The sequence below is a fragment of the Rhea americana genome, unplaced genomic scaffold, assembly GCF_003343005.1.
Source record: "Rhea americana isolate MKP2758 unplaced genomic scaffold, rheAme1 scaffold_217, whole genome shotgun sequence".
Taxonomy (NCBI): domain Eukaryota; kingdom Metazoa; phylum Chordata; class Aves; order Rheiformes; family Rheidae; genus Rhea; species Rhea americana.
In genome coordinates this window covers 873,807-895,436 of record NW_028186317.1, presented here as the reverse complement: position 1 = coordinate 895,436, position 21,630 = coordinate 873,807, and the positions used below count along the sequence as shown (strand labels likewise).

Below are 21,630 nucleotides of genomic sequence, written 5' to 3'. Positions count from 1 at the left end.
TGGCTATAAATCTACATGTCAGCAGCCTGGGAGTGATGAGGGGGGAAAAGAGGAAAAACCCTTAAAACCTCCCCCCACCTCCAAATTGCCGCGCGGGCCGCTGCGCGGTCGCGGGTCCGGCTGCGCGGGCTCTTCCGCGAGCGAGCGCCGCCCGCAGAGGCCCCGCGGTGCGGCGCGGCCCGGCCGCCGCCGCAGGCCGAGCTGAGGCGGGAGGTGATGCCCGGGGAAGTGTGGGGGGGAGGCGCTGCCTGGCTTTTGTCTCTCCCTCCGTGCCAGGTCGCGGCTTCCCTCGCCCTTCTGGGCTCGTCCTCACAGCGGTGCAGGCTGCTGTCGCTGTTTCTTGGCCGGGGTGTGGAGCTAGGGTTGCTGCTCACACCCCTTCCCCCTTCGYGTTGTCAAGCGTAATGTATAGAAACTCCTGCAACAAGTCACCTTTTTCCCTCGCTGTGCCTAAAARTGTCTTCTAGTGACTTATTAGTAACCTCCCTCGCAAGCGGGCAGCAACAGCGGCAGACACTAGCGCAGCCAGGTAGCATGGATGTAAATAACTGGCGTTGTGAAACGGCTGCTTCGTAAAGTATTGCAGAACAGCCGGGAATCGTGTCGCCTTGTCTGTGTGGCTACTGCGACCAGTAGAGCCGGAGCAGCCTTGCTCAGATCTCTTGACAAAAGCACAGTGAAGACAAGGCCTTAGTGAGGAGGCCATGTTAGATGACAACTGTGCAGTCAAAAGTAGTTCAGTCTGGCCATCTGTGGTTGTCTTTGTCTCATGTTCATCTGCGAATGCTTCCTCACCCTAGAAAAGGAGGTGTTAACTGTCTGTATTCAAAGTGTTAAATTGCAGTCGCCTAAACGCCCTTTTCTAGAAGGGAATTAAAAAGCTGGATCAAGCTTCTCATATTGCTAATTGGAATAACTCAGTAAAGCACTTAAAGCTTGTCTCTTCCAGTTAGCAAAATGTTCTCATGTAAAAATAACTTCAGAAAGCTTTTGTGTTCAGACAGCTACATGTAGAAAATGTGGTTTTCCACTTTATAAAGTGCTCTTTTATGTTAGTTTAGGATTATGGGGACATATAGGCAAATGCATATTTGTAAGAGATCTTATGGATGTATTTAAGACTTGACTCAGTATATTGGTAACTGTGGAAATGGTTCTGTGTGTTCAAACTGTTCAATTGTTACATGCTTTAGTAATAATGAGGAAGAACATTTTTAAGTCTTGGCAAGAAGTAATAACCAGCACTATGCAAGATAAAACATGTTCATGGTTTGCTAACTTGTTCTGGACAGAAATTCTAGTCGTTAGAGTTATGTACTTTGAGCTTGGTTATTCATGGTCTGTGATTGATGCTTTTAGTTAGCTTGTTATGTGTCCTGTTTCGGTGGTTTTTTTATTGACCTGAAAATGATGGCCGTTTTGGGGAAGTTCAGTATGTTTTCAGTGTTTCAGTATAGAAGTGTTCTGTAGGTCCTCCTGTGTYGGAGTATCTTAAAATGGGAACTGTAGATCTACTAAAAGAACAATGGTAAGTAGAAATGGAGTACAGCCGAAGCTCCTAGGAATTTCCCTGATGAGTGTGCAACTGTGACTTTCTTCGCTTTTCCTGTAAAACATGTGTAAGGTTACTGTTGAATGCGGCACTAAGTAGACCAGTAGTGCGAGTATAAAAGTTCACTGCAGTTGAAATGCAGCTGTAGTACTACAATAAATATCAAAGGCTTCTGAGCACAGAYATGTGAATTAAATCTTTTTTTCAACAGCTATCTGTTGCACTGTAAGTTTCAAAGTTCATTCAAATTATTGATGTAGTTGGCTCAAAACTCTGCTGCTGGCCTCTGGGAACTTGTACTGAAACGTACATCACTGCAGTCTAGATATGTGTGTAACCCATTTTACCCTAATGCTAGTGTTCACAGCTTTTAGAAGTTATCTGTAAACTTCTGCATTTTAGCCCCCTCTTTSCTCTGCCTGTCTCTTGTGGTCAGGCAAGCTTTCACTCTTTAAGCTAGATCTTACTACCTTGTGTTCCTAGCTCCTACAGCAGAAAGACAAGGAATTGTAAGGGGATGTAGTTATTCTCACTTTTGAGGCTTAATCCCCTCTGGGGAAAGTAGAATGTTTCTTTTTATACAAAATTAGGGTGCTGTCAAATTAAATGGACATGAAATGGATTTTTTTTTTAGTACTCCAGATAGCAATAATACCCTCCTTATCCACTTRGCATACTGTAGGCTTTCAGCTTGGCACCTGTCGCCTCTTTATGTTAAACTCGTGACAAAAACAATTTAAGTATTTAACACGTGACAAATAAAAACTTGTCTCATCAMGTTGTTTTATACTGAGACTTTAAAGAAATTTAAGGTAAGTAGACTTCTGAAGCTTCTAATTTGATGAGGTGGGCATCTAACTTCCTTTAAGCTCTGTTGGAGGCTCATACCATATTGGCTAAGGGCATCCATGAGAAAATATTACTACTAGAATTGATATGAGACTACTTCTGTGGAGTATTTCAGAGGACTAAAACTTGGCCTGATGTTATTTCTCCCTGAACGTATGCAGCYGCCTGTATGTAGTCCCTACCTGCCTTGAAAAACTCTTCTGAAGTCTGTGCTATATCTTTATGCCAGTATGCAGATACATGCCTGAAATCAGAGAGAGGAGGCAAGAAAGTGGTAGAACTGGAATTAAGGCAAGATATTTTGAGGTTCTGGTGGTGTTTCCTGTAGGTTGTTACTGGATGAAAGAGCTAGGTTTGTTTACTCAGTCCAAAGTATGCCATAAAATTAAAATGGTGAATACAAGAAGCAGAATTTCAACATTGTTGCCATGTAATTGATCTTTGTAATTTTCCTTTCCTGTTCTAGGTAATATTTTTGTTGCTTTTTTAATCATCAAAATACTATTTGATCTGTATGCTCATTCATCAGTAAATTAGCTGCCCTTTTCTTGAGAGGGAATGAYGTTTCTTCTAAACAAGTTTCTTTATAAAGAGAAAATGAAGAATCAGTTTTGCAAAYGCTTTTAAGAGCTATTGTTCTTTATTTTTAAGCTATTGTGCTGTTAATTCACTCCATTACCTCGAGAGTTATGCCATAATTCCTAGCATGAGACATGCTCTGTACTGCCTCCTGTTCTCTAGCTAAAAGACAAACTTAAATTTTTTTTTTTTTTGGAAACACTGTGTGTTACAATAACCAAGCAGCTTCCTCTGAGCCTTTCTGTCTGAAAGTGGTGTGAAGATACCATGCAGTCTGACCATAAGCACAGAAGAATGTGATATCAGTTCATGTTTTCTAAACGTAGACCAAACTATGGGAAAGCGAAGGTTCTTCTACCAAATGATTTACAGTGTCGAAGCAAACCTCAGTGTATGTAGTGGAGTAGGAATAATGGAGGTCCAGAAGTGGACTGCTGGGTGCAAGTAGAGAGGATTATTTTCACCTGTGGTGCCTTGGTGGTAGTAATGGCTGCRGTTGCTTGTATTAGCTTGATATGCAACAACGTTTTTTTGAACTGCTCAGTTCTTAAGTTGAAAGATGCTGTGCCATATTTTTGGCCAATAAGCACTCTCTATTAGGGAAAAAATGACAAAAATGCTTCTACAGTTTTGACTGTAATGGAAAAAGGCATTTGCTACTTTGAAAGCTTCTGTAACTGTTTGGATTGGGTCAGTTGTGGTCTGTGAACAACYGAATGCAGAGTGTTGAACAGGCCTTGTTGTGGAAAGGTTATGTTTTGGTTTTGGATGTGATGGTAGATGTGTTTTGGTKGTTGTTTACCTTCTGTGTTTGAAACAGCCTGAGTTTGGTGATTTTAGTGCTAGTGGAGCATTGTGGATTTAAAGGCTTAATTCTTGAACATCTGTAGAGGGACTCTCAGAAGGATCCTCTCCCATTTCCTGTTTGGGAAAGGGTGTGCATGGGGAAGTGTTACTTTGTCTTGAGTGGCTTCTGCATTTACCTACTGCTGAAAAACTGCCAATTGCCCGACAGGCTTTTCGTCTTGCTGTCTAGGCCGCGATCGATCCGTGCAGTGCTGGTGGTTTGCTGTTGCTGCTGAACGAGGGAAGGGTGGTTCCAGCTACTCTGGTTCCTTCTGTGGTTAGGTGAGTGCAGTAAAACCTGTGTTTCTTCTGTTCTGGTTCTGGCTAGTTTTCCAGCTGTTTTGTTGATTTTGATAGGTAAACCAAGGTAGCTCAGTGTCAAGGAAAGGTCTTAAAATAAAATAAAATAAAATAAAATCATCTCTCTAGTCCTTTGAAAGTGTGTTGCTAATAGGCTTGAGCCAAAACACACTGCTTCCTTAAGACATCCTTGAGGCAGTCTGTGTACATGGAGCACCAGCAACTGTCCCATTCCCTGAACACAACAAGAGTGAAGAGTGATTGGTTGCCATTTATACGTGTTTAGGGTACTTCTCACTATGYAAAAATATGCACTGAAATAGAGGAACTTCTGCTGGTGGTCTGTTTTACCCATGGCCAACTACAGTTAATAATGGTACAGGGAGAGAAACACTGAGACTGGGGGGCATAGGCATCTGGTAGTATGGAATGTGGAAATGGAAGTACAGGTAAAAAAAATATAGCTTAGTTTCATACTGCTAACATTTAAGAATATAAGTTAATCCAGATGGGCCTTTTTAATGTGGTATTGAASTACTGAGCAGGATTTTGTTGCATGGTAGAGTAAAATGACTTCCTGTAGGCTATAAAATTTCATGTCAAGAGTAATAATTTAAGACAAATGCCTTTGCCAGAAGAGGACTTAAAATGTATGCATGTTCACTTCTCTGTGATGACTCTGGGGGTGGGTTTTTCTACCTGTGACAGCTGGTTCTGACAGTTCAGCTTTAACCAGAACATTTACTAAGAACTTTATAACAAACTCAACAGAAAAAGGCAAGTGTTCTGCACTGTGAGGTGGGATAGAATGGCAATGCCAATGGTAAAAGCATGAGAACAAATGTAAGCACTGCTGCTGTCAYACGTGTTAAGCTGCTATTGTGCAGTGAGCCCATTTTCCCTCTGACCAGGTTTTATGGGCTTGTTTTCAACTTTCTTAGGATGAAAATGCAACAATGTTTTCTTTTTTTTTCTTTTTGAAGTTGTAGAACCTGAAACGTCTGAAATGCTTCTAGTACTGTAGCTGAAGTGGCTGCTTCAAAACACTGATGTGGAACCTCAATAGCAGAAATGCCAGTTTATAGAGCTTGCATGTCCAGATGAATTTGGAAGAATATTTGTTGGGAATCTTGGGGCACCTGTACCTTAAATACAGGTTGCTGTAAGGATAGCAAAATTTCTGTAGGTTTGTAGTACGAGATCAGTTTGAGAGCTCAGTAGGTCTGTCTTGGTGCCAGACCAGTTATGTTGGCGGTAAGTTCGGTTTTGGCTCCGATGTCTCTTGAGACAGCTCACTGTTGTGGGCCTACTTGAGTGTTTCCTCTTCTTGTGTCTAATACTAGGTTGAGGTTGGGCAAGCACACGAAAAGGAGACTGCCACGCCAACARTGTGCTACATTGCTATGCTGCTTCTGAACTTTTGATTGAGACTAGCGKACCAGGATGCTGTAGATGATAACAGATGCTGGACCTTTACCCGAATCTTATGTTAATCTTTGATACTGCTTTATAGTTTGACTTTTTTGGCTGTATGTCTCATTATCGGACAACTTCTGTATAAAACAAACAGCAACACCCTTTCTGGAGATAGTTCTCCCTTGTGGAGTTCAAATTCTGGGATAGTGTTTAGAGGGTTGTCTGAATAAGTGGCAGATGGGGGGGAAATCTATCAAAAAGAAGGATATTTTCTCAAAACCCTGAGTTGGTACGGTAATACCTATAGGTGTGTTTCGTAAGCAATTCACTCCTGCTCTTTGCAGACTTTATGCTGAACTTTGACTCACCTTGTTTTAAGGGAGTGAAGCTATTGTACTTTACAGTCTTTTTCTTTTTATAGCTCCAATTGTTTAAGAAATCAAACACCTAAGCCTTAGGCTGAACTGGGAACCTTTGGGAGCAAGTGGAGGTGTTTGTGTACGTGCCTTGTGTGCCTGCAATAGTCTGAGCTATAGACGAAGTAGGCAGGTAATCTGAGGCCCCAGCTGTAAAATATAATCTTAAAAGTGTCACTTACCATGTTACTAGTGGAAAATAATACAAAATGACTATATTCAGGGATCAGATCATCCTCTGAAGAAAGAATCCTAGCGAACTGGAAGGTGAAAACTGAGATTTCTTCTGGAAGACTGAGAACTCAGCAAATGGCTGCTGTACACCCATAGAGAAAAATGCTATGGTAATACTGCTCTTAAAAGCAGTTTTGCTTTCTGTTACTGTTATGGTCTTTCTGGAGTTCAGCTCTTAATCAGAACTACTTCTGCTTGTGTTTCCCACCYTATACTTGCCGCAGTATTGCTGTTATCAAGCAGCCCAAGGTCCTTTAACTGTAGTGTTGACAGCTCAAGTTAGGCAGTTTCTGTGGTAGTGGTGTCTGATCTTTAAAGAGAAGTGGCACATCATGTGCCAAGGATCTCTGAGGYGGAGCAGCTGGTGCTGCTATACCAGGCTTGTAATGTAGACCTGCAATATAGTACTTCTGTATCTGTGATGGAGAATACTTCACTGCTCCGATCATCATGCCTGGCTATGCCTTTGGCCTCTGATACAGGAGACTTGCTGCTGCTTTAAGAAGAAAAAATGTTGCCTTCTAGTAGGCATAGAGTGGGTGGCATAGGGGAAAGATTCTGCTCTTGTGTGAGAGYAGTTTCCCAGTCTTGTGTGAAATACTTTAAAGTGGATGTGATTCATCTGGGAACAAATGGTACGTGCAAGTACTTGTGTGTTTTTTAGTAAGATATAAACTGATAGTAGTTTGGAAAGGTGAAAGTGGATAACAGAGGTCAACATGAGTAGAAATCCTGTAAATATTGTTTGTTTCATTGGGGACTCATGACTGCTTTGACCCCGAAGGAGTTAAATGACTAACTTCAGTTTATTGTAAAATTGCAATGTTTAGAAGAAACAAAAAATCCTTATGATTTATTTTTAATATTTAGAAATGGTTCCGCTTTTCTTGTTCTAGCGTGGACCAGGCGCTCAGACCAGAATTTGAAGCTGTGACAGTCTGGTTAAGCTTAGCCTGGCAAGTTAATGGTACGTACAAAAGAACATCATGAAATGAGCTTTTCGTCATGAGCCGGCAGTTGTTTTCAGCAAACTGAGTTTAGCTGGTACATGTGATGAAATGGCAGCTTTAAATACTGCATGAAAGAGGAAGTTGTGATGCTGCTGTGGCTTGACAGGAAGCTAATACAGGATGTGCAGACATATTTGACAGCTTAGTTTCCTTTGACTAGAGGAAATGTATGCATTTTAACCTGAAAACAGACATTAGTAGCTTAAAGGGAACCTAAGAAGCTTGAGGCTTGTGGTTTCTATAACAATAACAGCTGCTTGCACTGTAAGTGCGAAGGCAAACATAATGTACATTCTTGGGTTGATAGGGAGCACAGATTATGTATGAATATGCACAGAATTTCACTGTTTCTTCACAAGCAGTAGTGCATATTTCTACCAGAATGTTTTAACTACTCTGAATTGCAGGCAAGTCTTGAACTCAGATGTTCCCACAGCAACCCCACATTTCATGTGCTTGTCAATAAAATGGGGAAATAAGGTAGTGCAAGAGGGATTGTGGTCCTCGGTGTCAGGATATATTTGGGGTAGCATTTCTCACAACTTGTGCTTAGTAAATGGGAGAAGGCTTTCGGGGTGCCGCATAGATTCTCAGAGCAGGAAGGGCTGTGGTGTATATTCAGACTGGTATGGAGAAAGTGCCAAACTTTCAAGTTTTCCTTTCCTACAAAAATAGGTAGTCCTTCCTATTGGAATATCTCATTGGAGGCTTATTTCGCTGTTTGTTACAATACTCAAATCTGTTACTGCTTTTGGGGATTAATCCTAAATGTACACAGGTATAAGCAGGCTTCTGTAAAATAGGCCTGTTCAGTCTGGAATAGTCCTATCTAAAAAGTTTGATTAAAATTTAGCAGTCTCCGTAATCCACGGTTTCCAGGATGCTAAAAAAAGTGCTACATACTGTTGAATTTTGTGATGTCACAGCAGTGTGCTCACATGTTGAACAAGCTAAAAAGCAAAAAAATCTTAAATGTGATCAGCTAACGTGCTTTGCTGAAGCATTAGGGATTTTGTGATTGGAATATGGAAGAGGTTAGAAAAATCAAATCAGCTTAGGTTAAAAAGTTGCTTCTTTTTGCGTTTAGATTGACTTGCATTGTATTTCCAGTGTTTATCAGGTCTCCTGTCTGGGGTTGGCCAGATGGTTCACGACTACATGACTCACAGTCTACTTGCTGCACTCAAACTGGGACGGTTTTACCACTTTCTGGTCTGTTTGATTTCCCCAAGATATTTAAAGTTACTTGAAGTGCTTTGCAATCCTCCTGGGTGTTGTATGCTTAGACTCTTCAGATTAGGTGTTTTAGCAAAGAAACCTTTTAATTTTTTTTAATCTCCGACGTGAGACACTGGTAAAGGGAAAAGTCCAATGTGGGATACAAGAGAATTAAGTTACCAATGATGTGATGTGTGTCTAAATGCCTTCCTGTGGAAGAGTAGGCCCTGGCATGGTGAATCTAAGCCCTCTGACAATGAGTGTGGTGTGTGGTTTATTTCTTCTAGCCTGTTTTGTGGACCTGTTAGAAGTGGAAAACACAAACTAGTTCATCCAGCTAATCAGGAAAGCTTTCTAATCCAGGTGAAGTAGTTTATTGGTGGGAAAGTGGAGTTGTTGAATAAGACTTTGGAAGCCTATGCTTGAGTTTCTAAATCTTGAGAGAGATTAAGATTTGAAAACTTAAAACCACCTTTAAACACCATCTGTTAAGAAAATGGTTGGCCCATTTAATTTTTTTTTTTAATCTTAAGATTTTATGAATGTGGATGGATGCCTCTTGATCCTTTACAGAAGTAACCCTGAAGTGTCTAGTGGGTTTCACTTCTATCTGGGAGGGTTTAAATAGCTGCGTTAGAGAAGTGGTAGTCATGTGGCACATAGAACTTGCAGTGGGCTGGCTTTTTTTATGGTAAGTTGATAATTTCTTTACTAAAAAAACCAAACAATTATCAACTGACTTGTCCTCGTCCCCTGTTGTGCAGTTAAGGATTCTTGTGCTGTGGAGTTCTTCTGGAGCACTGATACTAGTGTAAGGCCTAAGGTTGTTTACACTCTGTTTGGTTTTCACTGCCAAAGAGCTTAAAGGAGCGAGTCACCTGGTAGAGAAAGGTGCAGTCTGGTATGAGGTCAGTCTTCCTCACGCTCAGTAATGTGTAATTCKGAGTCAGAATGATGGGTACCTAATTAACCCTTGGCTTTGGGTTTTTGAGGTGTAGGGTGAGAGTAACAGTGCCTTTGTATGAAATACTTTTATACTGCTGGGGTTCTCTGTTCTACAGGACTAATCATGTAGATGAAGTTAATTGTTCACTGCAAGAGTCAAGATTGGCTAATGCAATACTGCAGTCAAAGTGTAAGGCATATGTATAGCTTGTATTTTCAATTTTTAGCCGAACTTTTGACTTAAGCTCTTAYGAGACTGTAACAGCTTTTCTTGCAGAGCCAATATGGTAACTTTTGGCTATGGCTAGAGAGAGGGAAAAGTGGAGGTTTGTGTGTCAGGCACTTGATCTGTTGTGCTTTGTTTTGATTTAATTTTGTTACTTTGTGCTTAATGCTTTCTAGAGAAAAAGCTTAAAAATTTAAATGTCACTTATGATGGCATGTGAACTTTTCTTGTACTTGTGCATATGCAGCATTCTAAGATTTATACTTAACTGTGGATGGRTCAGATGAGCTTGAGTGCCAGATTCTTCCATTTGTGCACTTGCACAACCAGTGCACTGTTTGTGCGCTTATGGAAAGACAGACTTGGTGTAGAGGAGTAACTTGCAAATTATGGGTAAACAAGGAAAGACATGTTTTTTTGGAGGGGGGGAGGGACCAGGAAGGGATGGAAAGAATGTAGAACAAAGGAGTAGCCCTCTACCAGTAGGAGGACACAACAGAAAGTGAGATTAGGTTCTCTCTAAGAGGTGACCTCGCAGGATGCTGAGGCTGAAACCACAGTGGTGGTCACCTGGTGATGGGTGTTCTCATTTGTTGTGATCACACCTGGGATGACCGAGGATGGCAGGAGCAGAGATTTCTTGAATAYGAGTGCAAACTGGAAAAACATAGAAGAAATGGATGTGAAATCCCATGTGGAAAACTGTTTTCTGCTTCCTTTACTAACCTTGAAAGGAATTTGCAAAGGCTGTTCAGTCCTGACCTGTGCTGTGTAACCACACAACAGAACAGTTCTTCTTGGGTCAATCCCAAGCAGAAGGCAGGTGATAGTGCCTTATTGAATRGGTAAAACTAGCAAGCTAGTGAGGCAGGCTAATAATTGGGCTTGTTTTAAATTGGAGTTAAATTTGTTTAAATTGACTCCTTACTTGTGAAATTGGTTCTTCTGCCTTGAAAGGAACAAACTTGTTTAAAAATCTGCCTTACAGATTATTCATCCCCTCCCCGCCTTTTTTTACCTTTTCTAAATGTGCATCTGTCTTAATGTGCATCTGTCTTAATTTGGGACTGAAGTGGTCTGTTCCGTGGCCTGGTTTCTTGCTACTGATTTTGTTATTCTAAAACTTGACTTTGCCTCTGTGATTAGTGCACCTGAGTGACAAGGCGGAGTTATGTGAGTACATTAGCAGTTGAGGAAACACTTTACTAATACTTCTTAAATATAAACAGTCTAGCTGACCTGAACATAGGAAATACCTTTTGAAATGGAGATAGTAACTTTGTCTTTTTGAGTATGTTTACTTCAGAGCCAAATTGTTAGAGCTTATTCTAGTATTAGTGARAGGCTTGCTCATATGGCTTTAATGTGCATATTGCCGATCTTCCTGTGTGAAAATCGGGATCTGCAGAAGTCGTATTCTATTATKTTGATGTTGAAAGATGGCATCAAGTAGAGGACTAATGATGCTGCCTGATGCATATGTAAATCCCTCATAGTAGAGGCCTTTGAGTATTGAAAGAAGACACATGAATGGCAGTGTTGTGACTGGGTGACTTCTCAGAATAAGATGTCGATTAGATAAAGCATCTTTGCATTTTCATTTCATGCACTTTGCATTTCTCAAAACTGACTGCTCATGGATCTGTTCTGGGCTTGGTGGGAAAGTTTGTGATTAGTGTTTCCTTACAAGTACTATTTTTAGGGACTTCTGAGAATACTTTCCCTAAAGATAGCTGGCTATGTCTAAATTGACATGAGCATGTCTGCAGTGTTTAAAACTAGTAATGTGGTGTGTTTCAAGTCAATAGCAGTTTTCTTCTCCTGCCAGCTTTGGCCAGCATGGCAATGTGATGTGCAGTATCAAGTCATGTTGCTAAGACCAGATTTCTCAAAAGTCTGGAACTGCACTATTATCTTTTCCAGATCACTAAAAAGTCAAATCCATAGAAGTGTCCAAATGCATAGGTCTGTGAGGATGGATTAGATATTCTTTTGTATAGTTACCCATAAATGAGAGCCATGACAACATCCTTGCTTGAGTARAGTGTTGTCACCTTTGAGGCAATGAAGTTGCTCCAGGGATGTCACTTCCTGTCCTCTCTCCCCACACTCTGGCAGAGGATAACTCACTTTGAAAATCTTGCTGCTGTAAATATTGCTTCCAGTAAGAAAATGTTGGAAGTCAGTGGGAGTTTTGCTGCTAGGCCAGGCTGTAAGTCATGATTTCACACCTCTATGTGAAAGAGTGGTCAAAAGCCTGGTACTTTTCAAATTCAAGTAATATGTTAATGCAGGGCAGCTGTATCTGACACTGGAGGTAGTTAACTAATGTTTGGGAGAGGTCTTAGTGGCAAATACTGATTTGATTTCACATGCTGAAGCTTGTATATGCTGGGACAGTGTTAAAGTAGCTGGCTGTATTATGATTTTGTAATGTCAGAAGAGTAATATAATCCCATGGGAACTGGATGCCCTGCTGAACTCATCAGGTCTATTGGCTGCTTCAAAGTGGGAATCAAGATGCATATTAAGTAGTGACCTTAATGAAAAGGCTGTAGAACTGTACTTAGGCCTTGGCGGGGGTGGTGGTGGTGGGGAAATCATGCTTAAATGTCCKTACCTGTGTATTTTCATCCCATAAACTAGTCTCAAAGCTCATACTGCTGTTACTTTCTTCTGAGCTTTYTTTACCAAAGCACTCTGCTTTAGAGGGAAGATTTCTTGGGAAGTTTGAATGTAACTTAGCAGCTACTGAGACCTGATCTTGCACTTCCAGCTYTTAAGGTATTTAAGACTCGATCCTCCCATGTATTAAAGTCTGAAAACATCTAAAGACCTTTTTCTTTTCTAAGTGACTCTTTTTTTTTTTTTTTTTTTTTTTAAACACACCGTATATTAATGTGACTGGAATTACCTAGTTCTTACTCCCAATGTGAACAGTGACAGTGTCAAACATAGCCTTAGCTGGTTCTTGACAATTCTTTGTGGCAGGGAGACTGACTATAGGGAGAATGTATTTTGAATTTACAAAAGTAACTTGCTGCCTTATGGAAGGACAGCACTGGTTGCAAGTCRTTATCAATTTAACGTAAGTAGTGCAGATTTGTCAGAGTATTAGGCTCAAGCTTCCTCCYTGTAAGAATTGACCTGCTTTTGATTATGAACTTACCTGTGTTGCTGAGGCTGTTCTTAGACATGGAAGAGGCCTTTTGTCTTTTAATGTGGTAATGTGCAAGTGCAAAAGGAGCACTTTTCTTGGTAGTGTGTTGAATTGCTCATTAAAGAAAAATGTAATTGCTGCTTTCCTGCCACAATTACGTGACCTTTGGTTATGAATACAGCAGCACGAAGGAGATGTAGCTGAGTCCCCAGGTAGTAACTCACTGCCTTTTCCCATGAGCTCTTTTTTTCTACTGGAAGTGAAGATACCCGCTTGTCACTTCCTATTTACTCTTTTTTTTTTTAAGTACTGGTTAGTATTATGCTGCAGTACATGTAGTCTGTCATCTTGTTTATGTGTGGCCTTCATGAAGTTGTATTGAAGTGGTTTTGYCTAGAAGAGAAAGGTATGCTTGTGAATTTAAACTTGAGCTTAAATGAATGGAGGGACGGGAGGAGGAGGAAAGAGGGAGAAACATGTCAGCAAATTTATCTGCCTACAACTGATCAGTTTGGGCTCTGTAGAACTGACTTTTTTTTCCTGGAAACTTTTTTGGACAAGTTTAGCATTCTTACAGTTTTGATTTTGATTCCTGGGCTTGTGAAACTATTAGGCAGTTGCTTGCATGTGCTYGAGGGAGAGAATACATCTACCAACTGATCTAAGAATATCTTGTCTTTTGAATCCTATAAATGCTGTTAGTGGTTTGGTCTCCGGTTGAAGCTCARTGAATGACACACTGCTATCTAGTAATAACAGGAAACATCTAACTAAGTGTATCTTTTTRTTTCTTTTTAGGTTCACATTGGAGCTGATATTCTAGCAGACTTCAGCTATGCAGACGATTAAGTGTGTAGTCGTGGGTGATGGTGCTGTTGGTAAAACATGTCTCTTAATTTCTTACACAACAAATAAATTCCCATCGGAATACGTACCAACGGTGAGTATGAGAATGGCTCTGCTTGTTCTTTGGCATGTTGGGGTAGAGCAGCATGAGCTTTCTTCTTGAATAACCTTTATGGCTATACATCTTAGTACTGTAGCCTGCTTTTCTGTTGGAGACTGACTGTTACCTCATGGAAGGATCAGTGTGTTTGGTACACTCTGTTACCCATCTGCTGTATTTCTCAGTAGTGCTGGGATGCCTTTCCTGTACCTAGTCAGTTCCTGCTGTTTGATTGCTCTGCAGAACCTGAGCTTCCATTTGGTAATAGCTGCCAGCTGGGTTTTGTGAATAAGATTATTTTCAGCTGTTAGAACTGGTAAGGGAAGAGCAAGCAGCAGGAACATCTGCTCCCCAGTTCTGCTGATCTCAGTTCTTGCTGCGTCTTCACTTCTAGAAGCAGTGCTTTATGCTGCTTGGGTAGTCTGTGACCACAGTTTTCTGATGCTTGCTTTTCCTTTGCAGCTCCAAAAGGTCCAGAGGTTACACAGTGAACTATGGAGTGTGGCTAGTGATATATTTCATGTTTAGCTAAAGTCATGATCAGTTTTAGGCTGTGCAGTCTTATTCCAATTGTACCTCTAAATACCTACCAGCTTTGTGTAGTCTTTGATTATTTCTGTATTTGTATAAAACTTGGGAGTAATCTTCCTGAGTCCTCTAGGCTCAGTTTTGAGACACTGAGTTCCTTGGCTCATCTAAAGATTTAAGTCTAGAACAGTGTGCTACCAGATTGCAAGGCACATGTTCATTATAGAGATTTTTTTCCTGAAAGAAAAGTGCTGCTCTTAGCATTCKGTATGCAAGATCACCCTGCTGACACTGAGGTGGTTCAGTTTCATTTTTAGTGAGTTTTCTGCAAGAGGGTTTGACATCTGAATTCTTTCTGCTAATTTTCAATGTTACGGACTTGAAGAGGCCATCTTATCCTAGCCCAAATGCAAGTCAAAGACTATACCCAGATAACTGAAATTTGGATCTGGAAATGCACCACAGGGAGGTTGAATGAAAGCTGGTGGAAGGGTCAGTGTCTCTTGCTATTGTAGAGCAACTTGGGATTGAAAGAGCAGATGGCTCCTCTGAGATGTCAGGTAGCTCYTGCCTGGTGCCTCTTGCTTTCAGAATAGCTGCTTGCAAAAACTTCCTGTCTTTTATGGAAAAGAAGATGTGATGAAACTGAGTGCTGAGGTGACAGTGCAAACTCCCTTGCCTCTATCTTGTACATTCTCTGGAGACCTTCAGCTTACTGACTCTGAGGCTTGTTTAGAATAGGKTGGGTTTCCACAGAACAAAAATGTCTGCATTTAGTTGTAAATCTGGAGCTCAACAGAAAGCTGTTGGAAATATTCCTAAACTTGAGTGTTCAGGTTGGATTCAGTGACCACTTGAAATCCTGAAGGTTAGGCCATAGGCAAGGAGAACTATCTTCAGCCTCTCACGGAGATCCTTTCGTTAGAGACTGGTARTGGAGAAGTATTTGAAACTTGCCGTTTTTGCATTTTTGAGTGGTGCGAAGCATCCTGCTGTGGGTGCTGTTCCAGGATAACAACCTGTGCTCAATCTGTGGAAGGTTGCTTGCCCTATTTAAGCTATTCTTTATGGTCAAGACAGTGAAAGTGGTCAGTGAGTTCAGGTGAGGGGTATTTTTATAGGGTATTTTTATACTTATCCCTAGTGAAATGACCCTTAATTATGTTGAAAAGTGCTATAATTTATTTTTTGAAACCTTTTGAGTTCAAGTATAGACCTACTGTCCTGGATATGGACATGCTACTAAAAAAAAAGGGGGGGGGGTTTACTTGCTAGTAGAGTGTGCTCAAGCAGTGTTAAGGCTTATTTACAGTACTTTTCAAAAACTGTGTTTCTGGAATATTTGCATCAACCTCAAGGCTTAAGGAACTTGCTGTTCGGGGAGTATCGCATGAGTTCTGCAACACTAAAGCCTATTTCTAATTCTGTGAATAACCTAGAGGCTTATTTCAAACTCTGGAAACTCGTAAGAAACCTGATTATTCTGGCTAATGCTTCTAGTAATAAACAGGCAAAGAAGTACAACAGACGGCATTGTTCCCAAAACGAAAGCAAGCTGTCTGAGAGTCAGCAAGCCTTAGTGTTCTGAAAATCTTTGTAGCTGAATAAAGAGAAACTATAAGAGCCCTGGAGTAAAGCGGGTGGGGATTCAAGCTGCTTAACAGAAATGTTTAGGAAAAGAATCTGGAGATACAGTTCTGCTGTTAGTCTGGTGAATATGGGTAGTAGCTCAAGGCCAGTGCCCTGACAAACACGGGGAATCAGCTCTAGCAGTTAGTTTCTGCAAAGTCTCCCTTGAGAGGAAGGTGGCATCCTTCTGCCTTGAATGTGTCTAGCAGTACAGGGGCACAAAGCAATAAACAGGAAGATGTTGTGCTGTAGGCAAAGCAGTAACAGTCTGGTTTCAAACTGAGCTGTTCCGCGTGCATAGACATTCAAGATGCTGCTATACGCTGCCTGCGCCTCTTGCCCTGTTTAACTGTACGTGGACAGTCAGCAGCGCTCTGCAGCTGGGTGGCAGAAGCACTGAGGGAGAAGGTGCTGGTGGTAATACACCAGTTCAGACTGATCGATTGGCTGCTTTCATTTGTCTCTGTATTCTGCAGTTTCTTCTTTTCTTTCAACGTGTTTCCCACTGGGAGATGGGTTTTATGCTAATACTGAGCTGTGTCACGTGCATATTTTTGATATCGTTCCTATCCTCAAAAGAGGCAGCAAGGGGTCTGTTTGACACTGGCAGCACTGGGGAGTGGCAGCGTGGGTGCGACTCCTGTAGCACCCAAGTTCAGGCTGCCTGCTGCAGAAAGCTGTCTGGCACTGGCAGGTTTGAAACTTCTCCTTGGGCTACTTGCTGCTCTGGGCTTTAGCCTGTTTTGCATGATGGAGAATGGAATTGTAYGTGAATTACGTTATGGACCTGTAGCTTCCAGATTTATCTGAAGGCTAATTTTGTAACCCTTACCTCGTCAGTGTGGAATCCCAGACCTTTATAATAGTGGTTATAGCTATAAAATTCCTGTTTCTGAGGTGGGGAGTTTTGGGGGGGGGGACGACGACAACAGTGAGAATGCATGTTAATCCTTCCAGAAGGGCAGCTACAAGTAATTTTACCGACTTCGTAGTCACTGGGCAAARATGAGCAGGTGGTAGAGGGCCAGAGCTGTGGAAGAATGCTTGTTGGGAAATACCTTCAGATATCTTAAGCTGCTGACATCTGAAAGAGTAAATGCTCTGACCTTAAGGAGCGTACCTGTTTCTTGTTCTGTACCTAGCAGTAGTTGGGTTCTGAGCCTTACCAGTCCTTTGGAGTCTCAAATAGTAGTTGTTGCACACTGAATGTGCCCTGTGAAATGCCTTTCACCTTCCTCCAGCCTGAAGGTTGGTCTTTTAGCAGGACACTTGCTAAGGGTGTTCGGTAAAGGAAACTCAAGGTAACTTGTAAAGGACTGGTCTGCAAATAATGGAGATGAGTGTTGAAATTTCTTACAGTGCTTATGTCCAAAATAGTTTGAAAAGTGAACAACTGCTTCTCGCTGATGTTCTTGGACATAAAACTTCCTGTGACCGTAGCTTCCTTCTCAATTTTTGGACTTGTGATGAGTTAAAAGGAGGGAAAAATAAAAAGTGGTTTCAGGTATTGCTTTAGCCAGAACGGTGAGCCAGAAAAGAGGCAGGTCAGAACTGTTGGAAGTTCAGCTTTGAGGCACTGCCTTAACGGGCTCGATCTCATGTTTTATTATTATTATTATTTTTTCAAGGACTTGAGCTTTTACTAAAGCCCTATTAATACATGCATGTGACTCTGCTCCTCCTCCTCCACATTTCTCCTTCCCCATTTCCATGAAAAGCTTTTGAGATGATTGTTAACCTCTTTCATGCTGYAGTCTGAGCAGCACCTGGAGCTGAAGAAAACTTCAGTTTTGTGTTGAGGCAGAGCTTCTGTATTCTTAATTGGACATGTTGCATCTCTAATCTTGCAGTGCATGGCAGGTTTTTATTTTATTTTATTTTTTCTTTGACCTCCAGTGGAGCAGGTTTTCTGCCCAAGCTACTTTCTCTTAGATGTTGCCTGTTAAGGTTCTGCAGATAAAATGGAGTTACCTGAAATTCACGATGCTGACCTCAGAAAGTATATTCCTTGATGAGTATGGTCTTTGGGAGCTGGATTGTTCGTTTTGCCTGAGAGTGTGGATTTGACATGGATTAGTTCTTAACTCACTAAATTGTAGAGCGTACTTCTTCCAAAGTTGGAGGAGAAATTCCTGTTAACACATTCCTTATTGAATTCCTTAAATGTCCAGGAAGATGAACTTTGAGGCTACTTCTCAGACTTCAGTCCTTTAAAGTTCTGTGCCCTAAAGGATAGACTTGAGCCTTGCCTTGCTTACATCTGTTCTAGTTTTGTGGGGATAGRTTTACAGTCTCAGGCTACCTGTGGAGGCTGAAACATTTGTGGCAATGTTAGTAACCTTCTTGCAATTACAGGCAAGACTTGCTGTAGCTTTGTTAGTTGTTTTTCCCCCTCTGGAATATGCAGTGGTATAGCTGATGTACCTTTGCTTAGATGCTTCCTGGAAACAGCTTATACATCCCCATTCTAAACTGCTCTGTCCCATTAAAGGTAGCCTTATAACCCTGATGGCTTCTGTTATTCAGCTCCAGTGAATCTTGTATGAACTGGAGGTGGTCTGGCAAGGTAAGTAGGTTTGACAGATGGCTTATTCGCATTGTTCTAAATGTGCTGCTTTCTTTTCTTATCAGGTGTTTGATAACTATGCTGTAACAGTGATGATTGGAGGAGAGCCTTACACCCTAGGCCTCTTTGATACTGCAGGTGAGAAGTCAAGCCTTTGTCATTGTAACTCCTCAAGATTTAGTTGAGAGAATGTCAATTAAAAAAAAAGTATGTTGCCGTGTTCAAAAGGGTAAAATCTTTCTTGATTCTTCTCTCCTGACCTCTGAGGAGTTGCTGAACTGAGTTCCTTAAAAAAAAAAAAAAAAAACTAAAAAAAAAAAAAAAAAAAAAAATCAACTTTAAGAGCTATATTATTTTCTGACACCAGATGACAAGCTTCAAACTTCTGTCTTTGATCTGGGTAACACTTGGAGAAGGAGAGGTTTTCTCCTTTAATAAACTTCAAAAGAGAAAATGTTGAATAAAATGTGGATTGTATGTGGGCTTTTTTAAAAATTATTTTCATAACTATCCTAGTTCCAGCCACCCTGTCTTGACATTTTGACCTAAGGTTAGAACATCTTGTTTAAAAACATGTGGCAAGTCTGCCCTTTAAAGGTGGATTAAATCAGGATGATGTATGAAATTTCAAAATGCTGCGTAGAGTGTGTTGCTTTTTTTTTTAATTAAATCTATAGGCTTTTTTGGGGAAGATTTTTCATTGCCATACTAGAACTTATTCTGACTCCTTTCAACTTTATTTTTAAAGATGTAGCATTAGTGCCTTATTGCTAGTGTGATCTTGTGCTCCCTTATTTTTCTCCCACGTGTGACTGTGTGTCAGTTATTGAACTTCTTAGTTCTAGGATAAGGAGTTCTGAAGAGAAAGAGGCTCTTCCCTGAAACCCACTTGTGCAGGGGTGCTGTAGGGACAAATGCATGGTCAGATGGCATCTTAATTGTAGAAACCCARTACCTGCTTAGATTTGGAGCTGTTTCCAGCTAGTGTGGATGGAAGCTGTGTTCAGTCTTTCTCTACTTATTGTCCTGCTGTGGTCAAGTGGGTTCAATTCTGAATAGGTCTCTGGGAACTTTTTTTTCTTTTTTCTTTTCCCTTAGAAAACAGTTCCCAGCAGGTTAATTTTCACTCTTTTTTTTTTGGGTGTTCACTCTTTGTAGCATGTTCTGGTAGTTACCTTAAAAACATGCGTGGTCATGTACTATGTCTCAATCCCTGAGTGGTGTAAACCCATCTGGTAGTTCTTAAAACTTACCGAGTGGCTTACTGCATGCAAGTGGTCTTGCACATTTGTGAATATAAATACTTTCTTCTTGGAGATGGACTTCTGGAGCAGAAGGCTTTGATTCTTTGAAAGTTGTCCAACTTTTTGCTAAGAAGTAGCGAGACTGAGCTACATAACTTAAATGGATAAAATCTATACTATTGACTGCCCTGTTTTTTAAAAAAACTAATTATCTCTTTAGAACTTGCAGTGTGAAAACAAAGCTTTTTGAGGTACACTGATTACAACAAGTTATTTCCTCAGTGCTTAGTCTTTTCCTGTAACTATAGCTCTTCCTCCATTGAGAGGTTCTAGATGTTGAGGCAGCTACTTTTTAGCCTGTGAATAGGCTAGAAAATATGAGAGAGTCAGAGGCCCTTTGAACAACTATTTCTGAACTGTTTGCCAGCAAGTACAGCAGCCTTGCCTGCCAAGTTTGCTTTCTAGAAAGAAGGAGCTACTGAACTGAGCAGGAGGAATCGTAAGACTGAAATTGTGCGGAGTTGGACCGGTGGAACAGTGCTAGTGGTGCCCTGCAGGAACTACTTGCGGTCTCAGAGACCCAAAGGAAAGAGTCTGTCTTCCTTGGAAGCACAGCCTGTGCTGGGACTTTAGTGCGTTTTTAGGTGAATGCTACTGGGAGGACTGACTACTCCCAGGTCTGTAACAGCAGTGTTCTTCTCTTCCCTCTTGCTACTCAAAAGGTACTTCATCAAGTGTTTGCGAGTGTAAGTCAAGATGGTCTAGTGAATAAAGCTGCATTTTTTTCCCATACCGCTTCTGTAACTTGATGGCAAAATATTTTTAATGAATAGAGTAGGTGCAGAAGACTTCATTGTCTTATAACTAGATGTATGTTCTGCAACTTCTGGTTATAATTGAGAGAAGCATTCTGCTGGCTGAGGGAGTTCAATCTGAAAAATCAGTAGATCACAGTCCTATCTGGCTTCCCTGCCCTCCTGTGACTTTGTTAAGCAGCTCTTTGTTACACAGCAACTGAATGAATTCTGTATTTGAAAACTAGGTYCTTTTGAATATTTGAATTTGCTTAAAGAGTTAGGATTACTCGCAATAATGCTTTTGTGCTGGAATGTGTATCCTAATCACCTGTGAAAGGAGAGCATTTCACTACTCAAGGGGGATCTTCTCTAATATTGTCTTTSTTCCTTTTAGGTCAGGAAGACTACGATAGATTACGACCCCTCAGCTATCCGCAGACAGATGTGTTTCTGGTCTGTTTTTCAGTGGTCTCTCCTTCTTCGTTTGAAAATGTGAAAGAAAAGGTTGGTTGAGCTCTGCCTAAGAGGGGAGCTGCTGCAGTGTTATATGGGAAATGCCTGAGGAATTACCTCAACAGCTGGTTAGTAACAAGTACTGTCTCTTCTCTCTTTAGTGGGTACCTGAAATTACTCACCATTGTCCAAAGACTCCTTTCCTGCTTGTTGGGACCCAAATTGATCTAAGAGATGATCCTTCRACAATTGAGAAACTTGCCAAGAACAAGCAGAAGCCCATAACTCCAGAGACGGCTGAAAAACTGGCCCGGGACCTGAAGGCTGTCAAATACGTGGAGTGCTCTGCACTTACACAGGTGAGAGTTAGTCTTTGACTGCTTCTGCTTGCTTGTGTTCTCTACTTCCTTTGGTTATGAGAAGAAGAGCTCCATATGGCATGTGAAGAGATGTGAGCGCTGTCTCTGCTGTTGACACAGTAGCTTTCTCTTTGTCCTTGTTCTAAGGCAGGAGATGTTGGAAATGGTACAAAGAAAACCATGTGAAGAACAGGTGTAGTGYAGTGGGGAGACAGAGGGAGGAGGTTCTGGTGACTGAGTTTTCTTTTATGTTGCATAATTATCTAAAACCACAAGTGTTATGGACAGTAAGTGGATTAGGACACAATGCAATTCACTACTAAAGAGAGCAGGCAAAAAAAAAAAAAAAAAAAAAAA

General features: G+C 41.1%; 1 protein-coding gene across 4 annotated transcripts in view; it reads left to right on the top strand.

Moving 5' to 3' along the window:
- CDC42 (cell division cycle 42) overlaps nucleotides 1-21,630 on the top strand; it is a 29,624-nt gene that overhangs the window by 425 nt on the left and 7,569 nt on the right. The window contains exons 2-6 of one of the 4 annotated variants that reach the window (XM_085305191.1): nucleotides 7,089-7,159; nucleotides 13,550-13,691; nucleotides 18,486-18,558; nucleotides 20,856-20,965; nucleotides 21,076-21,273. In XM_085305191.1, the coding sequence (XP_085161317.1) occupies nucleotides 13,587-13,691; nucleotides 18,486-18,558; nucleotides 20,856-20,965; nucleotides 21,076-21,273 (486 nt within the window). In that variant the 5' untranslated portion in view covers nucleotides 7,089-7,159; nucleotides 13,550-13,586. Of the gene's footprint in view, nucleotides 1-3,995; nucleotides 4,109-7,088; nucleotides 7,160-13,549; nucleotides 13,692-18,485; nucleotides 18,559-20,855; nucleotides 20,966-21,075; nucleotides 21,274-21,630 lie in introns of all 4 variants that reach the window. The other 3 variants (XM_085305190.1, XM_085305189.1, XM_085305188.1) reach the window with 3 other exon arrangements.